Source organism: Oryctolagus cuniculus, chromosome 12 (genome assembly GCF_964237555.1).
Source record: "Oryctolagus cuniculus chromosome 12, mOryCun1.1, whole genome shotgun sequence".
NCBI classification, from domain to species: Eukaryota; Metazoa; Chordata; class Mammalia; order Lagomorpha; family Leporidae; genus Oryctolagus; species Oryctolagus cuniculus.
In genome coordinates, this window is record NC_091443.1 from 109,238,675 (window position 1) to 109,258,823 (window position 20,149).

A 20,149-nucleotide genomic window follows, 5' to 3' on the forward strand; every position below is an offset into this window, starting at 1 on the left:
CGGGGGAGGGGCGGGGTGGGGTCAGCCGTGAGGCTCCGCCCCCTGGCGCTGGCTTCTGCCTGCGGCCGGGCGCCGGCTCAGTCTCGGCTGCTCGCCGCTGTCGCTCCGGGGCCGCGGGATGACGCCTCCTCCGCCCGGACGGGCCGCCCCCAGCGCTCCGCGAGCCCGCGTCGCCAGCCCGCCGGCCCCGGGCGGGCTCCCGCTGCGGCTGCTGCTGCTGCTCTGGGCGGCCGCCGCCTCCGCCCAAGGCCACCCGAGGAGCGGACCCCGCATCGCCGCCGTCTGGAGAGGTAGGCGGCGCCGCGCGGCCGGCGGGCGCGGGACGGACGCGGCGCGGGCGGGCGCTGAGTGTGCGGCACCGGCGCGAGTGCGTGCGCGCGGCTCTGCGGCCCGGGGCCGGCCGCCGGGGGGCGTGGGTCCCGGCGCGGGGGTGCGCCCGGCGCGCCAGGGAGCGTGGGGCGTTCGGCGAGCCGCGGGGCCGGGCCCGGCTAAGTCGCTCCAAGTCCGCCAGCGGCGCCGCGGCGCGGGGCAGGGTGCGGGCCCCTCTCCCCGGCCCCGAGCGGCTCTCGGCCCTCCGGCGTGGGGGAGCGGGGTGGGGCGGGGAGGGAGGGCCTCCGCGCGGGACCCCTCCCCGGCCGGGCTCCCGACCTCTGCGCCCACCTCCCGGGCTGCGGGCTCTGCCCGCGCGCAGGGCTCGGGCTGGCTGGCGGGCGAGGGGGGCGCGGACCTCTTGCCGCCGCCGCCGCCGCCGCCGCTGCCGCTGCCGCCGCGCTCCGGCTGCGGGAACAAAGACCCCGCCGCTTGCCCCCGCCCCCGCCCCGGCCCGGAGCGCCGGCCGGGCAAGGGGGTGGGCGCCCTGCAGCGAGCCGGGTGCGGGGCGCGGCGGGGGCTGGGGGCACCCGGGCGCCGTCGTCGCAGTGCCGGGACCGGCCGCACCCCCCGTGCCCGCACGTGGCAGTTGTCACCAGCGATGGGCGCCGGCGTGGGGGCAGTGCCCGCAGGGCGGGGCGCGGCGGCCGGGACCCCCAAGCTGCGGTACTGGGGCGGGGGCGCAGGCTCCGGCCGCTGTGGGTTTGGGAGGCTGGCCGGGGTGGGGGGCTCAGTTTAGACCCCTGTGCAGTGGGACAGCGAGCCTGCTGGGCGGGGGTGTGAGGCTCACTGCCTTCCCCGCATTGCACACAAACGCCTCCCCACCCCCAGGCCCACCGGGCTCTGCCCCCAAATTTGGCGTCTCTGCGGGCCCCCCCTGTGGTGGAGGTGGGGCGCGCTCGCGCAGCCGGCGTGGGGGGATAGGTCGGGTGCCCCCCGCCGGGAGCCCTGTGGTACTTTGCAGCCACTGCGGAGTTGGATCGTTATCTGGGGCAGGTATTCTTAGCAGAGGGAAAAACCCACACACAAAACCAGGGGCCCGACTGCCGCAGCCGCAGCAGCGCGGTGGAGGGAGCGGGACTCGCCCAAGGTCACTGAGCAGCCCGGGAGCGCACCGGGCCGGCAGGGGCTGCGCCGACCTGGCACTGCACCAGTCCCGGGCCTGGGGGGTGGGGGGAGGAGAGAAGTGGCTGGCGGTTCTCCCACTGCAAGTGAAGTGTCTGGTCTGCAGCTCTGCCAGCAGCCAGAGGTGGTCCCGGTGGGAGTGGGGCTGGGCAGTGGGAGCTCTGGCCACCTGCACGCCCTCAGCTGCCCCCAGCTCCTGCCCGGGCTTCTTCGGCACCCTGCACCTCGTGTGCATCCCCTTGGCCGACTTGGACACTGCAGCCGTGGACACTCTGTAGGGAACCAGTGCCACTGAGGGCTCTCTCTGGAAGCTCCCCTTGCTGGTCTGAGCCCCCCTTCCTTCCCCCACACACTTAATGCACACTCACTTCTTAGCACTTAGTGCACATCAGCAGTCCCACCCCGAGGCTTTTTGAAGCTGCTCTCAGGCCTCTTACCCACTTTGCTGAGTGTCCAGCCTAGCACGGTACCCCACCCCCTGCCCCACCCTTCACTGCTGGGAGCACACGGGCCTGCCCTCTGCTGACCCCTGCTAGCTGGGGCCCACCAGCCTCTCACCAGTCTTGTCCAAGGACAGTCTCTGGTCTCCTGCACCAGTGCCAGGTACCCCACTGGCCAGACAGGCCCTGCCATTCACCTGCCCCCCAGGGCCACCAGCTGGTGACCGGTGCGCCCGGCTGACAGCTGCCTCCTGTCTCCTGTGGGGTTAACACATGGCAGTCGGGCTCGAGTAGGGACAACCCTGGAGTGGGCTGAGAGGGGTCCGCCCCCGGGCGCCTGCTGTAAGCCTGAAGCCCTGTCCACAGGCGGGTGGCCGGGGCGTGGTAGCCGCCAGGAGCCTGGATGGGTGTGGGGCCTGGGGGGGGCACTGAAGCCCCAGGGAGAGACCAGAGCCTGCACTTGCAGGGAAGTGGCTGTCTCTGGCAAAGCTCGGGCCTGGGCGAGGGTGGGGAGGGTGTCCTTGAGCTCTGCACCTGCCCGGGACCCTCAGGGCTCACCAGGGCGGGAAGGGCTCTGGGGTTGTCCCCTGAGGGCCTGGACAAGCCACAAATGTGAAGGTGTGGTCCTAGCAGGACTGTCTGGGCAGCAGCCCGAGGAGTGGGGTGCAGGGGAGCACGGGGGTTGGCATTGCCCACGGCAACTGGAAACTCTCTGTGTTCCGTGCTCGGTTGGAGGAGCCCATGAGGCCCAGGGAGGTCATGACCCCCGAGGTCAGAGGTGAGCCCGCCTGTGCACAGATAGGGCAGAGCCCAGTCTGCAGCTTCCACCTGTCCGGCTGGTGGACTGCTCTCTGGCCCAGTGAAAGACAGGATGTTATTGTTGACTTGGTGGCCACTGGGGAGCCATTATGGGGCCCTGCTCGCTGGGGCAGGGGCTGCTGTCACCGCCTCTGGGGGGTGAGGTCACAGCTGGGGCTCCCCGCGCGGCTGCAGTTACAGTGGAAATCCTTGCCCACCTGGGACCTTAGATGTAGTCATCGCCTGCACGGTGAACTCCCCCTGCACATCTTGGGGGGAGGTTAGTTCCCGGGAGGAGGGGGTTTCCTAGGTTGGGAGTGATGTCACCAGGAGCTTCCTCCCGCGCTCTGGGAAGGCTCAGTCCGGCACCGTGGAGATACCAGGGAGCAGGTGGCAGTGGGGTGGACGCTGCCCTGGTGTTTCGGGAAGAGTCCCAGCTCGGGGCTAATTTGCCGTGTGGTTCTGGCCAAGTCCTCACCTAGCTCCGAGCCTCAGTTTCCCCAAATGTCCAAAGAGGGTCGAAGGAGGGGCCCATTCTTCTGTGAGCCCCACTGCCCTGGCGTTGCTGCCACTCTGGGGTGGGAAGAGCGGGCAGAGGCTGCTTGAACCCCTGCCGACTTCGGGAAGGTAGAACCTGGGAGGAGGGGAGGGGCGGTGCCTTGAGTTTCCTGTTGCTTTTCTCTCCTGGGCCGAGTGTTGAGATCAGTCCAGGGGAGCGGTCTCCAGGGTGGACGTATTCACTCCACGGACTTGGCTGGGGCCTACGTCAGGGTCGATGTCCTTGGAGGAGATTCTTAGGTGTAGGTGGGGAGATGGGCAGACAAATCTGCCGCTACCGTAGCAGGTGGCTGTGGGGCTGGGGGAGGTGACTGATCCAGTCTGCTGGCTCAGAGGGCTTCCTGGAGGAAGCGGCAAGCTGACAGCAGGAGAGGAGTCCGCTGGGCTGTGGGAGCGGACAGGAGGGAGCATCCCTCCTGGTAGCTGGGACCACAGAGGAGAGACAGCCAGGTGCAGGCCTCACAAGGGAGGTGTCAGGTCAGCCAGCCTCGGCCTGGGGCCCCGGGGGGGTTCCTTGCAGAAGGGGACATCTGAGTCGGGCCACCTCTTGTCCCGGGGGTGCCTCTCGGGGGACCGAGGCAGGCAGGGGAGGCCTCTGATGCCGGGGCGAGGGGTGCCCGGCTCTCTCCGCAGTGATTCCCGTGGGGGCGAGGCGACCCCCAGCTCTGTCGCCCCAGGCTTCCTCCGCAGAGGGGAAGAGCTGCTCACCACCAGCCAGGCCGCAAGGCGTGGGCACTGCCCTTCCCCGGCCTGCTTCCCCTTCCAGCAACCTTGATCTCTTTTGCAGGGAGGAGGGGCGCTCACTCTGTGAGCAGAGGGCGGGGCCTGGCCACCTGGAGGAGGCAGGGGCGCTGGGCTCCCCTCTCTGAAGAGGGCCAGGCCGGGTGGCCGTGGGGTGGGCCGCGGGGACGTCCTGCCTCCCAGCCCCAGCCCACGCCCCCGGTCTGCCCCGTGCGGTGTGGCTGGCGTGTCACAAGAGACTGACCTGGCTTTTGCTGGCGGCCCCGAGCCTGGCGAGTTTCCTCTTCTCCCGGCTTCCTTTTTCTCGGCCGGGCCTGGCTGCCTCCTCCAGGCCAGGGTGGCGGGGAAGAGGCCGCTGACCCGCTGCCTTCAGAAGAGCCAGGGCTTCCTGGCCTCGCCAGGGGCCACCAGGTGTGCGGCCAGCTGTCGCGCGGGCCAGAGAGAAAACTGGGGGCCGGGCAGGGGGCGTGGACAGTGGCCCCCGCAGGTAGCAGGGCCTCCCCCCTTCCCTAGCCAACCTAGGCCTTGAGGGCTCTCCCCTCCCCACCTGTGCGGCACAGGGCGGCTCCTCCCTGTGCAAGGCTGTGCCAGGGGCCTTGGATGGCCGCCCCTGCCCTGCCACCTCCCTCCCCACCCCCCACCCCCAACTCCTTTCCCCTGCCTCGGGCACATGGTGCCGCTGGCCTGGCCGACTGGCTGTCACTCCCTGCGTGCCCACGCACCCCCCTGCGTCTCAGTTCCTCCGAGCCACCGTCTGCGGTGACCCCAGCCCACACAGGCTGACGGTGCCACACTTAGGACGGACGTCAGAGCAGAAGTGTCAGCTGAGCCAACCACACACCGCACAGACGGGACGCTGAGCCGGGGAGGTGACAGGGACTGGCCTGGGTCCCCTGGCCAGACAGACAGAGCCGGGAACAGGGCTGAGTCTAGTGCCCCGAGCCTGCTGGGGCCCTAGCCCTCGGCCTCTTCCTGGTTGTCGTCCTGGGCTGTCCGTCCTTGGCCAGCTTGCTGGAGCCTGGACCCTTCCTGCTGCCAGGAGCCCCACCAGCCCTGGCCGTCCTCTCTTCAGCCCCCGCCCCTGCTGCTGGTCCCTGCTTGGGCTGCTGCGCCTCGGGTCCCCGGGGCAGGTTGATCCGTGTCACGGCTGGGGCTAATCTGGGTTTAACCGTCACGGCAGCTCAGGATTAGACTCATCCTGCTGTGCCTCCTGCACCCCTGCTCCCAACAGGGCCTTGGGCCCTGTGCCAGTGCCCAGGGACCCCTCATGGTGGAGGGCAGCCAGCCCCAGCCCCAGCCCCAGGTGCTCGGAGGGCGGGCCCCTGCCTGTGACACGCAGACGACCCCTAGGGAGGTTAGGCGGGAGCTGCAGGGGTAGCTGAGGTCTGGGATGGGGCAGCCGGTGATGCCTTCCTGGGGCAGGGCCAGGCGGCTCTGAGAGCCCTCCAGCCTGCCGTCTGTCTGTCTTGGGGCCTGGCTGGCCGTGGAAGGGAGGCCACTGTGGGGAACACTGTCCCCCACCGTGGCCCAGGCCACTTCTCTGACCTGCGGGCTCGAGTGATGGTGGAGCCAGGAGTGCCCGGCTCTTTCCCCACCTGCAGATGCCCAAGGCCAGGCAGGACACAGCAGACTGAGGTCCTCCCTGGGGCCAGCAGCTCAGGCTGGGTCCTCAAGGCTGGGTGGGCACCTGGGAGCCAGGGAGCCAGGGAGCAGAGCGAGTGTTTTGCCCAGGGCTGGGTGGGTGGGAGCCCAGCTGCGCGGGAGCAAGCAAGGGCTGGCTGGCGGGCACACCCGCCCTTCACAGTGGTCAGCCCGGACTGCACCGTGTTTTCCTAATTGCAGAAGAGATATCCCGGGAGACTTATCTTCCCAGTTATGCTGGGTGGGGCTGTGAGCTGTGCCCCCTCATTCCTGTCCGCCCTGGGCTTTAGGGTGTTGGGCGTGGAGGTCAGGACTTCGCTGGCCAAGCAGCCTCTCCGAGTCTGTGTGGGGAGGGCTGACAGAAGCTGCCAGGGGCCTTGGCGTGGAGCAGGGACGCAGGCTGCAGGCTGCCGAGGGCCAGCCCCGCTCCCGTCTCTTCCCAGCTGCGTGATCTCTGCCTCCCTCTTCCCATCTGGAAAATGGGAGTGGGAAGAGACCCCCGCCCCCTGCGCGCTCATGAGAGTTCAGGGCCGAGTCCATGGGGCCACGTAGGAAGTGCTGTGGGAGGGAGGCTGGCGGTGGGGCCGCCTCGTCTTCGTCCCGGCATCTCTGCTTTCTGATGGAACTCGGCCCTGGCAGCCCATCTCCCTGGCCGGCCGCGCCCCTGGCCGGCCGCCCTGGCTCTGTTCGCCTGCTGGTCCGGGCCACCTTCTGTCTCCCAGCAGCATTGTCCCCTCCGCCTGGGCTGTGTGGCCGTTCTCTGCCCTCTCCCTCCCCCACCCCTGCCCTGGCTCCGGGGCCAGGGGCAGGTCTCAATTTTGCCAACTGCTGGCCTTGGTCTGACTGGGACTTTGGGAACCCCCTGGGCTGAAGAGCCACTGGAAGCTGGGTGGGGTCCAGCTTTCCCTCCCGGAGCCCCCACGTCCTGCTCACTCTCCCCCACCCCGGCCCACCCACCCAACGCTGGCTCCCCACACTGCCCCTTCTGCCCACGACATTGCCCCGGCTTGGCGCACAATGGGACAGAGCACAGGACACTGGCCCTTGGTGGCTCGGATGTGCCGTTGTCCTGTGTGCACAGCCGGGGCATCGGCCTTACACCCTTAGGTGTGGAGTCGGGGAGGCCGCTGCTTCTGCCGTCTCCGCTCCCAAAAGGCCGGGCCTCACTCGTCCCTGAGATGAGCTGAGAACTTGACTCTGACTATCGTGTGGTCTGTCCTAAGCATTGTGGTGCTGGGCCTTAACGAGTGTCAGCCCCACGCCCCCCTCGTCCGCAGGGGAGGGAACTGAGGCCAGGCAGGCTCAGCCCCGGTGAACGGCACAGCAGCAGCCGCTGCACCGGGCGTCTGGGAGCCGGGGCCGCTGACCCTGGTGGGCGGGACGGTGCTCCCAGCTTGGCTGGCTGTTCCTATAGAAATGGAGCGCTCACTCCTCCGTGAGCCCCACGGCCCCGCCATCTGCCCCAGCGGCCGTCTGGAATTTGACCCTGTGTGGTGGCTGCCAGGGGGCCCCCAGCAGCAGCCGTGTGCTACCCTCTGCACGGGCTGGTGCCACCCTGGAGAGCGGGAGAGACGGAGCCCTGGGGGAGGCACCTGCCCCTGTGCCGCGCCCGCCCCGCCGTGCCAGGCACCTGCTGCCGTTCCACCGTGACTCACTCCTTCGGGCTCAGAATTTGGATGCTGAAGGCCTTGGGAGACCCGGGCCCAACCTGGAGGGCGGGTGGGTGGGTGATCCCCGCCAGGTGTCAGCTTAGTGACTCGGCAGCTGGGAGAGCGAGACGCGCAGAGGAGGGGTGACGCAGCGGGGTAGGGGCGAAGCAGCCTTTTCCAAGAAGGGACTCTGAGGGCAGTCCAGGATGGGGTCCCCCGGGGAGATGGGGCTGAGCTGTGGGGTCAGAAGCCCTGAGCCCCCCTTGCTGTCTGCCCTTGGGCCAGTGGCACAGCCTCTGTGGCTTGTGAGCCTGTCAGCCCGCCTGTCCTCTGACTCCAAGTCCCATGGGTGCTGTGAACTCCTGGACCCGTGTGGGCGCATGCATAGTTAGGGAGGTGCGAGGGGGCCTGGTAGTGCAGGGTGGGAACGGCTGAGCCCAAGGCTCCTGCCGGATGTGGCTGGGCCCCCACGCGGACCTTGGCCCAGGGCCCTCCGGGCTGCCTGTCGGAAGCATTTCAGGCTGGGCCACCCTCATTCCAGCCGTTCCCAGCCTCTCTGCGCTCGAGGTCAGTGGGTCAGGCCCGAGCAGGGGGCCCCGCCCCTGTTGTTCCTCTTCTGTTGACAACAACCCCCCCTACCCCGCATGCCACCTCTCAGGCTGCCCTCCCGTGTCTCAGACGTCCCAGGTATGGGCACAGAGGGGACCAGAGGGTGACAGCTCCCACAGTGAGTCAGGAGAGGAATGGCATGCCGCTGGTCAGGCCTGCTGTGGGGACACCGCCCTGCGGAAGTCCACACGTGCCACAGCACTCGGTGGCTGGAGCAGGGCTGGGGGGTAGAACTCCCAAAGGAACCAGGTCTGATTCTTCCTGTGGGGACCAGAGCCCCTGGGCTCCCCTGGCAGGGGGCTGGGGGCGTGCGCTGTGTCAGAGCGAGGCTGCCCCGCAGTCCTGCGGTCCTGTGACCCTCACACTGGCCGGGGCGAGGAGGTGGGGCCTGGGCCCGTGGAGTCCAGCTTTGGATGGAGCGGCCTGCGGGTGCTGTTTCCCGGCCCAGCAGAGCGAGGACTGGCTGGGAATCACATGGTGTCGGGTGGAGGCGGGGGTGGGGGTTGTCTTGTGCCTGGCCTGCCTCTGGGGCTGTGTCCTCCCTGTGTGCCCCTAGCCCCCTCCCCTGCCCAAACCCCTGGTTATTCTGGGAGCTTTTAGCTACCACTTAGTCAGCCACTAATGCGTCAGGCCCGGGAGTCGGGGGGTGGGGGGTGCGCAGTGCCAGACGGTGCTCCTTTTAGATGCCCGGGATGGGAGGGGGAGCCGGGAGGAGGGGGCACTTCCTCTCAGCCGGCAGGGGACACTGATGGGCAAGAGTCGCAGTGTCCTTGGGCTGCGCTTCCCCCGCCCCCATGTGCTGGGAGCCCCTGCCCGCCGTCCCAGTTTTTCTGGTTGGGACGCGCGGCCTCTTGTCATCTGCACCTGCCCAGCCGTCTTTGGCCTGCAGCTTCCCCGCCTCGCTCAGGAGTTCTCTGCTTGGCCGGTCTGGCTGTCATCTGCCTGTCCCGTGCCTCCGATTCACAGGGCCGTGAAGCAAGTGTTTAGGCTTGGGGCAGGGCCCTGGCTCAGCCCCTGCCCGGGCACAGCCTCGAGGGCTGCCCTCTCCCGGCCCAGCTCGCTCCGTGTTGGTCCACGACGGCTCGGTGCTGCCTGCACTTCCAGGCAGCCCTCCTGCCCCTGAGCCCCCAGCCCCCGCTCCTGCTGCCCCGCACAAAGCGTCTTTTCATGCATTCATCGGGCACTGCGGCCCCGACACTTCCCGGCACAATTGGGCCCTTTGAGGGCCCCCGGCAGAGCGGGAACCGGGCTGGGGCTCGGATGGAGGCCGGGCCAAGGGCTTGTCCTGGGGCCGAGCTGGTGCCGTCCCCTCACCCCGTGCACGTCACCAGGCATGGGGGGGGGGGGGCGGCAGGGGTCAAGGGAGGTGAGGGTCTTGGGCTCCGACTGCCCTTCTGCACTTCCTGCCTGCCCTACCCTGGCTGTGGGGCCGGGCCTGGCACGGCAGCCCTCACCTTCCCTGCGTGTCCTTGGCAGGTTTTGTGAGCGGCCCTGGGGTCTGCAGGAAGGTGCTGTGTGTGCTGTGGGCTGGCCGGGTAGGGCCAGGTCTCCCCCTCAGACCTCACCCTCCAGAGCCAGGCTGTGTCTGCTTCGTCAGACTCGATGGCCCGGGCAGGACTGAGCTTCCGCCATCAGACTCGACTGCCCAGGGCAGAGCTGCGTCTCCCCCATCAGATAGTCCTGCAGCCTCCCGACAAGAACCTCTGGCTCCTGCCCGCTTCCGCCGGAGCAGTCGTGTGTTGGCCCTTTGAGCCCCACCGAGGTCTTGGTGCAGGTGTGGGGGTGGACATGACGGCTGCCGGCGGCCAGAGGGCTCCTCTCCAGGGCCTTCCAGGGGCCGTGGGTCTCGGGCCCCAGCCCAGCATTTCCGATGCAGACGGTGCCTCCTGGCTGCTGGGCCGCGGGGCGGGGGGGGACTGGGAGGGGAGCTGGGGCCGCACAGGCTGGATGCGGCACAGGCTGTGCGGGTGAAAGGGGAGCCGCGGGCGCTGAGTCAGCCGTCTGCAGGCTGCACTGCTGACCCCAGCAGCAGGGGCGGGAGCAGGGCGGCACCTGAGCCCCGCCAGCCCTGCCAGGGCCCCCGGCCAGCAGCCGCACAGATCACAGTGCCTTGTCCATCTGAGGCAGTCGGGGCGGTCACCTCGGGCTCCAGGGAAGGCTGACCGTCCCAGAGCAGCCTGTGGTCAGCCCTGTTTGCAGCGCAACCCTGGGGAGCCAGGCCAGCTCGGGGCCATGAACCCAGCACTCCTCTGTGTGGCCAACTGTGCAAACATCTCCCCAGATGTCGGAGAACCGACGCCGGCTGGTCAGGTCCATCTGTCCTGTCTGCCAGTGTGACCTTGGGCTGGACACGTCCCGGGCTTGTGTCTCAGTCTCTTCCTGTGCCCAGCGAGTCGCGCTGTGGCAGAGAGGAGAGGAAACAGCCCCACCTTTGGGGTGACTGCCACGGGGTGGGGGCGTCCAGTGCAGTCCGGCTGCCCTCGGCCCCGCTGAGTGCAGCGTCCAGCCCCCGTGGCAGGAGGCACCTGGGGCTGACCTGAGGAGCGGCCACTCCTCCCTGCGTGGGTGATGCCGCCACGCTGGCCGCCCCGGGCTTCGCTGTGGCTGCGGACGCCGTGGTCAGAGGAGTTCCGGGCCGAGGCCCCGGGCTGGGCTGATCGCGGCCACAGCCGCCCCATCCCTGTAATTTGGCCTTGCGACTGGACGACCTTAGCATTGGCACCGGAGATGACACATCTGTTCCCCCGGGGGTGGTGGCGACTTTGTGTTCCGGGCTCAGTTGTCCCAGTCTGATGAAAGCCCTGTGCATCGGCCCCTGTCCCAGCGTTGTGGGGGAGGCAGAGCCGTTCAGCCCCAGGAGAGCTGGTGTCTCTGTGGCTGAACCCAGCCACCATGTCCCATCCCGGGCAGGGCTGGGAGCCTGCTGCTAACCTGCTTCCGTGTGCCCTGGGCTGTGTCCCCCGGCCTCTGTCTTCCCACCCATGAAATGGGAGGGAGTGGGTGTTCAGATTCCTTCACGGCTGTGACCTAGCGCCAACTCAGGGGTGGAGGTGGGATGGGGGGGGGGACTGGGGTCTGAACAGAGTGCATCCTGGGAACCTGGACTCCAGCTGGGTGCTCGGAGGCCCTGCTGGCTGCGGAATGGCGCAGGTTGCGATGGCCGCTTCCTGCATCTCTGGACTTGGTCTGAGGCCCTTCTGGATGGGGGGGCGCTGAGCCTGGACCCGGCAGTGCCCCTACTTCTGCCCGTGGCTCTCTGTGGCCCTGAGCACCAAGCACTAGCTGCCAGGCGGTGGCCGGATGCATCTTCCTCTGGGCTCCGCCTCAATGCTTCTACCCCTTGCCTCCTTCCCAGGCCGGACGGGACAGGACAGAGTGGACTTCGGCCAGGCTGAGCCGCACACGGTGCTCTTCCATGAGCCGGGCAGCTCCTCAGTATGGGTGGGCGGACGCGGCAAAGTCTACCGCTTCGACTTCCGGGAGGGCAAGGACGCCTCCGTGCACACGGTGAGCCCTGGCCTCGGGCCTCTCTCCCCACCTCCCGGCTCTCCTGTCGCCCCCTGGCCCTGGCCAGGGCCTCGGGGAGAGAGGGAGGAAGTTCCCGGACGAGACCCCCACCTCCCTACCCCACGGTGGCTCCAGGGAAGGCTCCCCGCGAGGTCAGTCAGGTGTGGAGAAAACCGGAAGCCCACCCAGCCCTGGCGGGTGTAGGAGCCGGGCTGCACAGCCCGTGTCAGCCGGGGGCCTGTCCCGAGGGGGCGTCCTGCCCCTAGCTGAGTGGTCTGATGCCTCCCCTCCCCTCCCCCAGGTGAACATCAGCTCCTCAAGGACGTCCTGTCTGGACAAGTGGGTGAGTGGGGGAGGGGGCGCGAGGCCCCTGGGCAAGGGGAGCAGACCCTGGAAGCCCCAGGCGGGCGGGTGGGGTGGGGGGGCAGAGGCAGCCCTTGCCTGCCCTGGGGACTCCTCCTGAGCTGTCGGGGGCTGGGCCTGCCAGGGCCGCCCCTCCCAGCGTCTGTGTCCCCCCCACCCCCCCAGGACTGCGAGAACTACATCACGCTGCTGGAGCGGCGAGGAGAGGCGCTGTTGGTGTGCGGCACCAACGCCCGGCGCCCCAGCTGCTGGAACCTGGTGAGGAGGCCCCGCCCCCGGCCGGACCCAGGCCCCGCCCCCGGCCGGACCCAGGCCCCGCCCCGCTGCAGCCTCCGCGTGGGGACCCCGAGGCTGCAGAATTCCCCCGAGGATGGGGCCCCTGGCGGGACACTGGCGCTGATGTGGGCGGCAGGGGTGGGGTCGCCCGGCCCCCTGACCCCCGCCCCCGCTCTCCGCAGGTGAACAGTTCAGTGGTGCCGCTCGGCGAGATGAGAGGCTACGCCCCCTTCAGTCCCGATGAGAACTCCCTGGTTCTGTTTGAAGGTGGGTGGGCCCCCCGCGGGCCCTGGGAGGGAGGCCGGGAGCGGTGCGGCGCCCCTTGCCTCACCCGCGCCCCCCGCCCGCCCCCAGGGGACGAGGTGTACTCCACAATCCGGAAGCAGGAATACAACGGGAAGATCCCGCGGTTCCGCCGCATCCGGGGGGAGAGCGAGCTGTACACCAGCGACACCGTCATGCAGAGTGAGTGAGGGTGGACACCCACCGCGGGCAGCAGCCGGGGTCCTGGTGTGCCCCTGGGGCCTCCGGGGGCAGCCTGCACGCCGGTGCCGGACCCAGCTCCCTGGGTCCCAGGGAGCCCCAGACCTGGCACGGGGTCCCCGAGAGCCAGAGTATCCCCCCAGGTGAGGTCATGTTGGGGCAGCCCTCCTCTTCCTCCTCATTATGGCTCTGCCAATTAGGCAGAAGTGACACGGGGGCCCCAGGGGCCTTCCGGTCTCCAGGCATGAAGTCATTGCTCCTGGGGCGCTGGCGTCAGTGGTGCAGAGGGAGGGCGCGGCAGGGGTGGGGGTGCAGAGTGAGTGCCCCTTGGGGTGTTAGGCCTGGTGCTTGGGGTTTGTTTCACACCCTGGGCCTGTGCCGGCCCGAGTGGGCGTGGGCAGGGCCCCCAGCCTCACGCCCGCCCGCCTGCGTCCCTGGCAGACCCGCAGTTCATCAAAGCCACCGTCGTGCACCAGGACCAGGCCTACGACGACAAGATCTACTACTTCTTCCGGGAGGACAACCCCGACAAGAACCCCGAGGCCCCGCTCAACGTGTCCCGCGTGGCCCAGCTGTGCAGGGTGAGCGGGCGGGGCGTGGAGCGCGAGTGCGTGTGTGAGGGTGCATTGTGAACATGTGTGAACGTGTGTGTGAGTGTGCATGTGTGAACATGTGTGACTTGTGTACATGTGTGAACATGCGTGTGACTAGAGTGTGACTGTGCATGTGTGAACATGTGTGAACGTGTGTGTGAGTGTGCATGTGTGAACATGTGTGACTTGTGTACATGTGTTAACATGCGTGTGACTAGAGTGTGTGACTGTGTGCATGTGTGAACATGCGTGTGACTAGAGTGTAGAGTGACTGTGCATGTGTGAACATGTGTGTGACTAGAGTGTGTGACTGTGTGTGCATGTGTGAACATGTGTGTGACTAGAGTGTGAGTGTAACTGCATGTGTGAACATGTGTGTGACTAGAGTGTGAGTATGGCTGTGCATGTGTGAACATGCATGTGACTAGAGTGTGTGTGCATGTGTATGTGTGTGACTGGAGTGTGAGCAGTGTGTGTATGTGAGTGTGCATGGGACAGTGGTGGAGCGTGTGCATGCGTGCACACGTGTGCACCTGTGTTTACATGTACGGAGTATGGGTGTGTGTGACAGTGTTTACAGTGTGAAGTGTGTGTGCATGTGCACATGTGAGAGCAGTGTGTGACGTGCGCTGGGAGTGTGTGAGTGGACAGACGTGAGCCTGAGCCCGTCTGCTGTGTGGGAACGCGGCGCCCTCGGCTCTGTGCCCTGGGCCAGCCGGTCTGCACCCTGGCTGAGGTCCTGGGGCACCTCGGCTTCACCCCGCCCCCTAGCCAGCCCTCCTCCCAGGTCGTGTGGTGCTGGCGTGGCGGGCAGGGACTGAGGGCCTCCTGTCCCCCGGCGCGGCAGGGCGACCAGGGCGGCGAGAGCTCGCTGTCCGTCTCCAAGTGGAACACCTTCCTGAAGGCCATGCTGGTGTGCAGCGACGCCGCCACCAACAAGAACTTCAACCGGCTGCAGGACGTCTTCCTGCTGCCCGACCCCAGCGGCCAGTGGAGGGACACCAGGGTCTACGGGGTTTTCTCCAACCCCTGGTGAGTGACCTTGAACGAGCAGAAACTGCGGGCTCCAGGGTCAAGGTGTTGCGAGGGCGGGGCGTGGAGTGGTGTGTGCCGTCACGTGTGGGAGCATGTGCGTGGCCTGCATCTGCGTGTCCCGCTGCCTGTGCGTGCTCAGATGGGTGCTGGGCCCTGGGTGCCGGCTGCTGTCACACCCGCCTGCCGGCGCCTGATAATTCACACTTCTTAATCACTCTCATTGATTGCAAACAAGGCAGGCGAAAGTGCCGGGTGTGGGAGAGAGAAATGGGGTGTGCAGGCAGGGCTGGGTAGCCGAGACCCTGCTCTGCGGCTTCCAGGCGGCCCCCAGAGAGGGTGGGAGGGCCGGGTCTGTGCTGGGAGCCCCTGCCTCGGGTTGGGTGACGTGGACGGCTTCTGAGCTCGCCCTGTGGTTGCAGGTGACCGCCCTCCCTGTCCGTCCTCCCTCCCCCTCCCTTCCTTCCTCCCTGCCCGCCGCGGTGCCTCATGGCCCTGAGGGGCCGGCCTGGGTGAGTGGGGGGTCCTGGGCCCCCACTGAGGCGCCCTGTGTCCCTGCAGGAACTACTCGGCCGTCTGCGTGTACTCCCTCGGTGACATCGACAGGGTCTTCCGCACCTCATCGCTCAAGGGCTACCACGGGAACCTCCCCAGCCCTCGGCCAGGCAAGGTGAGCCCCCGCCCGGCCCCGCCCAGCCCCGCCCCTCGGCGTCACTCCCGGCCGCCCCACTGACCCCGGCCGCTCTGCGTGCCCAGTGCCTCCCGAACCAGCAGCCGATCCCCACGGAGACCTTCCAGGTGGCTGACAGTCACCCCGAGGTGGCGCAGAGGGTGGAGCCCATAGGGCCTCTGAAGACGCCGCTCTTCCACTCCAAGTACCACTACCAGAAGGTGGTCGTGCACCGCATGCAGGCCAGCCACGGGGAGACCTTCCACGTGCTGTACCTGACCACAGGTGAGCCCCGCCTGCCGTGAGAGGCTCACACAGATGGAGGAGTTGGTTAGTGTGTGTGTGGCTGTGCAGGAGTCAGGCAGGGAGGGCTTCCTGGAGGAGGTGGGGCATCCGATGGTGGGGGGAGAAAGGCATGCGCCAGGATTTGCAGAAATGCGTCCAGCCTGAGCCGAGCCTGAGCCCAGCCGGTATGTCTTGGGCAGGGAAGAAGGTGGAGGGGAGAGAGGTGGAGAGGTGAGGGGAGGGGGACCTGGACCCAGGCAGAACGAGGCCGCCAGCCTTGGGGGTTGTGCGTGTGGGGGGCTGGTGGGCACTCACACGTGAGTGAGGTGCGAAGCCTGGACGAGCCTGTCCTCGTCCCTGTCCAGGACCTCTCTGGGGGGGCCAGGGGGCTGGACAGCTGGGACATGGAGCCGCCAGCCTCAGCTGGGTTTGTGGCAGCTTCCAGTCCCGCGTGGTAGCCAGAGGGGACCCCGGGCGTGGGCTCAGAGACCAGTGTGGCCGGGGCAGCAGGCTGCCCTCGAGGCTAGAAGGGCCCAGCACCTCGGGCTGTGCAGATCTTGTACACACACACACACACACACACACTCACACACACACACACGGCTTCCTGCTTGGGGCTGAGGCTGGAACCCCAGGGCCGTGGTCTGACTCCTGCAGCACTGGAAGAGGGGGCAGGGCTGGGGTCTCTTTACCCCTCCACCCTCCTGGCTGCCCCCATGGGCCCTGCCCTTGCTCTGACCGTGGCGACAGGAGGGTGGCAGGGCTGTGGGGACTGGGGGCAGGGAGGTCCCGCACAGCTGCGCTGGGGCCTGTGCACACACTTCCTGCCCGCACACCCGTGAGGCAGGCACACTGAGAGCTGAGGGCAGGTGCTCGGTTGTCCCCAGGGCCGCTGGGGAGTCGCAGGTGGCACTGCTGGGGCAGAGAGCAAACAGGACTTCCTGAGCCGCCGCTGGGCACGGGAAGCTCTGGTACCCGGGAGAAGCGATGTCTGGTCCCTTTGAGTTTTCCGGGGGGGGGGGGGGGTCGTTTTGGAAGGAGGCTGCAGGGCGGCCGGGGTGTGCGTGAAGGCAGGGCTGGCCGGGGGCTCTCCTGTTTTTGGGAGGCAGGTGCTGGCCAGGGGAGTTGGGAGGAGCGGGAGGTGTTCCAGAAGTTGGGGCAGCCGTGAGCGGGTTGGGAACCCGTGAGTCCCTGACAGGTGTGGACGGGGAGAGGGGGCCAGGCAGCCCGCCAGCCTGTGTGACCTTGGGGTCCTTCTCAGATCTGAGATCGTGTCAGAATAGAAGTGTGCTGAGGCTGGGAACAAGTGGAGGGCATTTGAGGGAACGAATGAAGGGCCTTGAGGTCGCGGCTTGATGAGCAGTGACAGCCGGGGCTGGGGGGGGGGGGGGAGGCGGGAGGGCCGGGGCCAATGATGGCTCCACAGCGACTAGCGCACCCGTTTATGTAAGACGGTCACCCCCCGGGGAAGCGGGGGAGGGGCAGACAGAAACTCTCTGTGCTGTCTCTGCAAGTTTTCTAGAAATCTGAAATTATTCCCGAGTTAAAGACCTATTTAGAGAAATGCGGGGCTGGGGTGGGGGCGGGGCAGCTGCGGAGGAGCACAGGGGCCGGGCTCCGCTGGACCTGGACGCACCTTGGTCTCTGCCCCCTGCTCCCCTGTGGCCAGGAGCAGGTGCGCTGTGCCCTCCCGAGCCGCCGCCGCGCTCTGCAGACGGGAGGGAGCACCCACCTCCCCAGGTGATGGGGTGATACTCCCACAGGCTGCACGCGGTGCCTGGGAGTGGGGGAGCCCTGGCTCGGATCTCCAGGCTCGGCTTTCATGGGGGACCCTCTCTGGGGAGCCCTGGGCAACCTGGAGATGGCCACCGTGACCTGGCTGTCCTTGGGCTTCCCATCGCCCCGCCCCACCAGGCCACTCCCCTCTCACCCCTCACCTGGGGTCGTCTGAGCCTGAGCTGACTCTCTGCCCCGTCCACAGACAAGGGCACCATCCACAAGGTGGTGGAGTCGGGGGAGGGGGCCCACAGCCTCGTCTTCAACATCATGGAGATCCAGCCCTTCCGCCGAGCGGCCGCCATCCAGACCCTGTCGCTGGACCCTGACCGGGTGAGCCTGCCCTGCCCAGCCCCGTCCTGGGGCTCCTGCACGTGCGATCTGTGTGTCCAGCCTCTGGCAGACCCCCCAGCACCTGGGGGCTTAGGACTCAGCGGCCCTGGCCTGACCTGGCCCCTGCCCACCTCTTGCAGCGGAAGCTGTACGTGACGTCCCAGTGGGAGGTGAGCCAGGTGCCGCTGGACCTGTGTGAGGCCTACGGCGGGGGCTGCCACGGCTGCCTCATGTCCCGAGACCCCTACTGCGGCTGGGACCAGGGCCGCTGCGTCTCCATCTACAGCTCCCAGCGGTAGGTCGTCCCTGGGAGAAGGGGACGGGGAGCGGGGGAGGGGTTGGTGGGCCGCAGGGCTGAACCCCCTGTGCTGAGCCGGTCTCCCCCTTCCCGCCCTAGGGCAGTGCTGCAGTCCATCAACCCCGCTGAGCCGCACAAGGAGTGTCCCAACCCCAAGCCAGGTACGGCGATGAGCCCCAGGTGCCCTGGTGGGAGGGGACGTGGCCTCGTGCTGAGGCCCCCGGAGGGGTGGGAGCAGGGAGACCGGGGAGAACAGAAGAGCAGGGGGCTGCCCCCCACACACCCCGGGTTCACTGGGAGACCCTCCCCGCTGAGCCCCGGCCCCTCCCCACCCCCCCAGATGAGGCCCCGCTGCAGAAGGTGTCCCTGGCCCGGAACTCCCGCTACTACCTGAGTTGCCCCATGGAGTCCCGCCACGCCACCTACTCGTGGCGCCACGAGGAGAGCGTGGAGCAGAGCTGCGAGCCGGGCCACCAGAGCCCCAGCTGCATCCTGTTTATCGAGAACCTCACGGCCCGCCAGTACGGCCACTACCGCTGCGAGGCCCAGGAGGGCTCCTACCTGCGCGAAGCCCAGCACTGGGAGCTGCTGCCCGAGGACCGCGCCCTGGCCGAGCACCTGATGGGCAGCGCCTGCGCCCTGGCCGCCTCCCTCTGGCTGGGGGTCCTGCCCACGCTGGCGCTCGGCCTGCTGGTCCACTAGGGACCCCCAACCCACCCCCCTCCCCGGGGGCTGCCCACGCCCCAGGCTTCCGACGCCCCAGGGCTTCTCCAAAAGTCTCCTCCTCAGAGCCGGCTGGCCCGGGAGCCCCTCCTCTGCTGCTGCCTCCCCGGGTCAGAGGAGCCCCCGGGGGACGTCCAGCCCAGCCGCGGGCGGCTGCGGGGCCCCGGGAGGGGCAGTGACAGACCGAGAGGCCGCAGCACCGGGGATGTCCCAGGACTTAGACTTTCCAAAAGCTCCTGCTTGGACTTAGGGCAGCGATGCCCACCCGCAGGGGTCAGGAGAGGGCAGCTGGGCCTCGGGGCTGAGGTCCGTCCGGGGCCTTGTGGCCCCCCTTTCTCCACTGCCTGCTTCCCCTGGGCGGCCGGCATCCTGCAGACCAGGCCCCCTCGCGCGGCCCTGGGTCCCGCCGGACGGCCGCCTTGCATGTTTATGGAGGATGTTTGCTTTCCGGGCAGAAGGACGGAAAAAGCTCTATTTTTATGTTAGACTTATTTCATGTATAGCTACTTCCGACTGCATCCGTATGAAAATACCAAAAGCCCTTGCTGGGGGCGGGGTGGGGGGTGGCGGGGAGGGGACTGGGGGAGAGGGTGGTCCCTGTCCGAGGCTCCCAGGGGGGCGGGGGTGGGGTGGGATGAGGGTCCGGAGACCGGGGTAAGTTCGGGAAGGGTGGCAGGAGCTGGCCCTGGCCTGGGAGCTCGGTCCCAGGGGACATTGTCCAGGCCCCCCCCCTCCAGGGGAGGGGGTGGTTGTGGGCAGGGTCGGGTGCGGGAGACAGGCGAGAAGGAAGCCCTGGGTGCACCGTTGGTGTTGCGGAACGGAGCCAAGTCCTCAGGGGGAGGTTCCAGGACTCAGCCCCTTGGCGTTGGGGGTCGGGGAGGCAGGGGGCGCCTCCTCCCTGCCCCTCGGCCCCCTTCCCTGGGGGCTGTGCTTCCATGCTCCTAGCCTCCCACCTTCAGCTCAGGACTCGTCATAACTTAAGCTAAACTGTGAAAAATTCCGTGGGGACGGCCCTGCCCCCAACCCCGGCCGTGGATTTTGTCCCGAGAGCTGGGCCCCTTCTCCGGCTGGGTCTGGCTGCTTGGGGCTGGGCCTGGGGCCCCTGCATCTCTTCTCAATGCACTTTAATAATAATGTAACATATTACTAATAAACGAGCTATTTATTTACCGGTGCCTGCTGCTTGCTGCCCAGCGGGGGTGGGGGGTGGGGGCTCCTGTTTTGCAGATGTTCTCACTGGGAGGTGAGAGGTGGGAGCGGGGGCGGGGGGGGGTCTGAGCCCACACCCCCCACCCAGCCTGACCTGGAGCCCCAGGACTTCTGTGGCCTTTTCTGCCTCCCTGGTCTGCTCCAAAGAGCGCCAGGCCTCCCCTTCCTTCAGGGCTGTTTTGGGAGGGAGCAGTATTCAGACTGGGCCCCGTGGGGTGACAGAGGGGCGCGTCGTGTGCAGGCGCTGAGGCTGGGTGCTCACTCCCCACCGGCCACCCCCGGGTGGGGGTCTGGGAGAGAGCTGTGTGTGGGGATGGAGGTGGGGACCAGGGCAGTGCTCTGGGATGGAGGCGGGGTGCAGGGGGAGCCCCCATGGTCCCTGCAAGCTCTCACTGCCCAGGGTGGCTGGGAGCACTTCTGAGCAGGAACTGCTGGAGACGTGTGTGGGGCAGTTGGGACAGTTCCCACCTGCACTGGACTCCAGCTTGTGGTGGGGCCCGTGGGGGCTGCAGTTGTCCATGCCTGCCCCCCCAACACGCACACGCACACACACACACACACACACTCCGTCCCCCACTTCAGCCTGTCCTGGCCGAGGCTTTCCCAAGGCCCTGTGTGCTCTCCACCCCAGCTCTCCCAGGCGACCAAGGTGGCTGCAGGTGCCCGGGGCC

At 68.0% G+C, this 20,149-nt stretch overlaps 1 protein-coding gene across 1 annotated transcript; it reads left to right on the forward strand.

The window, feature by feature from the left end:
• The first annotated feature begins 60 nt into the window (after positions 1-60).
• Positions 61-19,438, forward strand: SEMA7A (semaphorin 7A (JohnMiltonHagen blood group)). Its single transcript, XM_051834561.2, has 14 exons — positions 61-290; positions 11,286-11,437; positions 11,739-11,780; positions 11,966-12,058; positions 12,259-12,343; positions 12,431-12,541; positions 13,001-13,140; positions 14,000-14,184; positions 14,746-14,854; positions 14,941-15,139; positions 17,121-17,248; positions 17,389-17,543; positions 17,646-17,707; positions 17,887-19,438. Exons 1-14 carry the CDS (start codon positions 119-121, stop codon positions 18,246-18,248), a joined length of 1,995 nt encoding a protein of 664 aa, XP_051690521.1. The 5' UTR covers positions 61-118; the 3' UTR covers positions 18,249-19,438.
• The last annotated feature ends 711 nt before the right edge of the window (positions 19,439-20,149 follow it).

Coding starts and splice junctions, on each gene's coding strand:
- SEMA7A (XM_051834561.2), top strand. CDS start 119: ATGACGCCTCCTCCGCCCGGACGGGCCGCCCCCAGCGCTCCGCGAGCC. Junction 11,781..11,965: donor CGTCCTGTCTGGACAAGTGG/GTGAGTGGGGGA, acceptor CCACCCCCCCAG/GACTGCGAGAACTACATCAC. Junction 12,344..12,430: donor CTCCCTGGTTCTGTTTGAAG/GTGGGTGGGCCC, acceptor GCCCGCCCCCAG/GGGACGAGGTGTACTCCACA.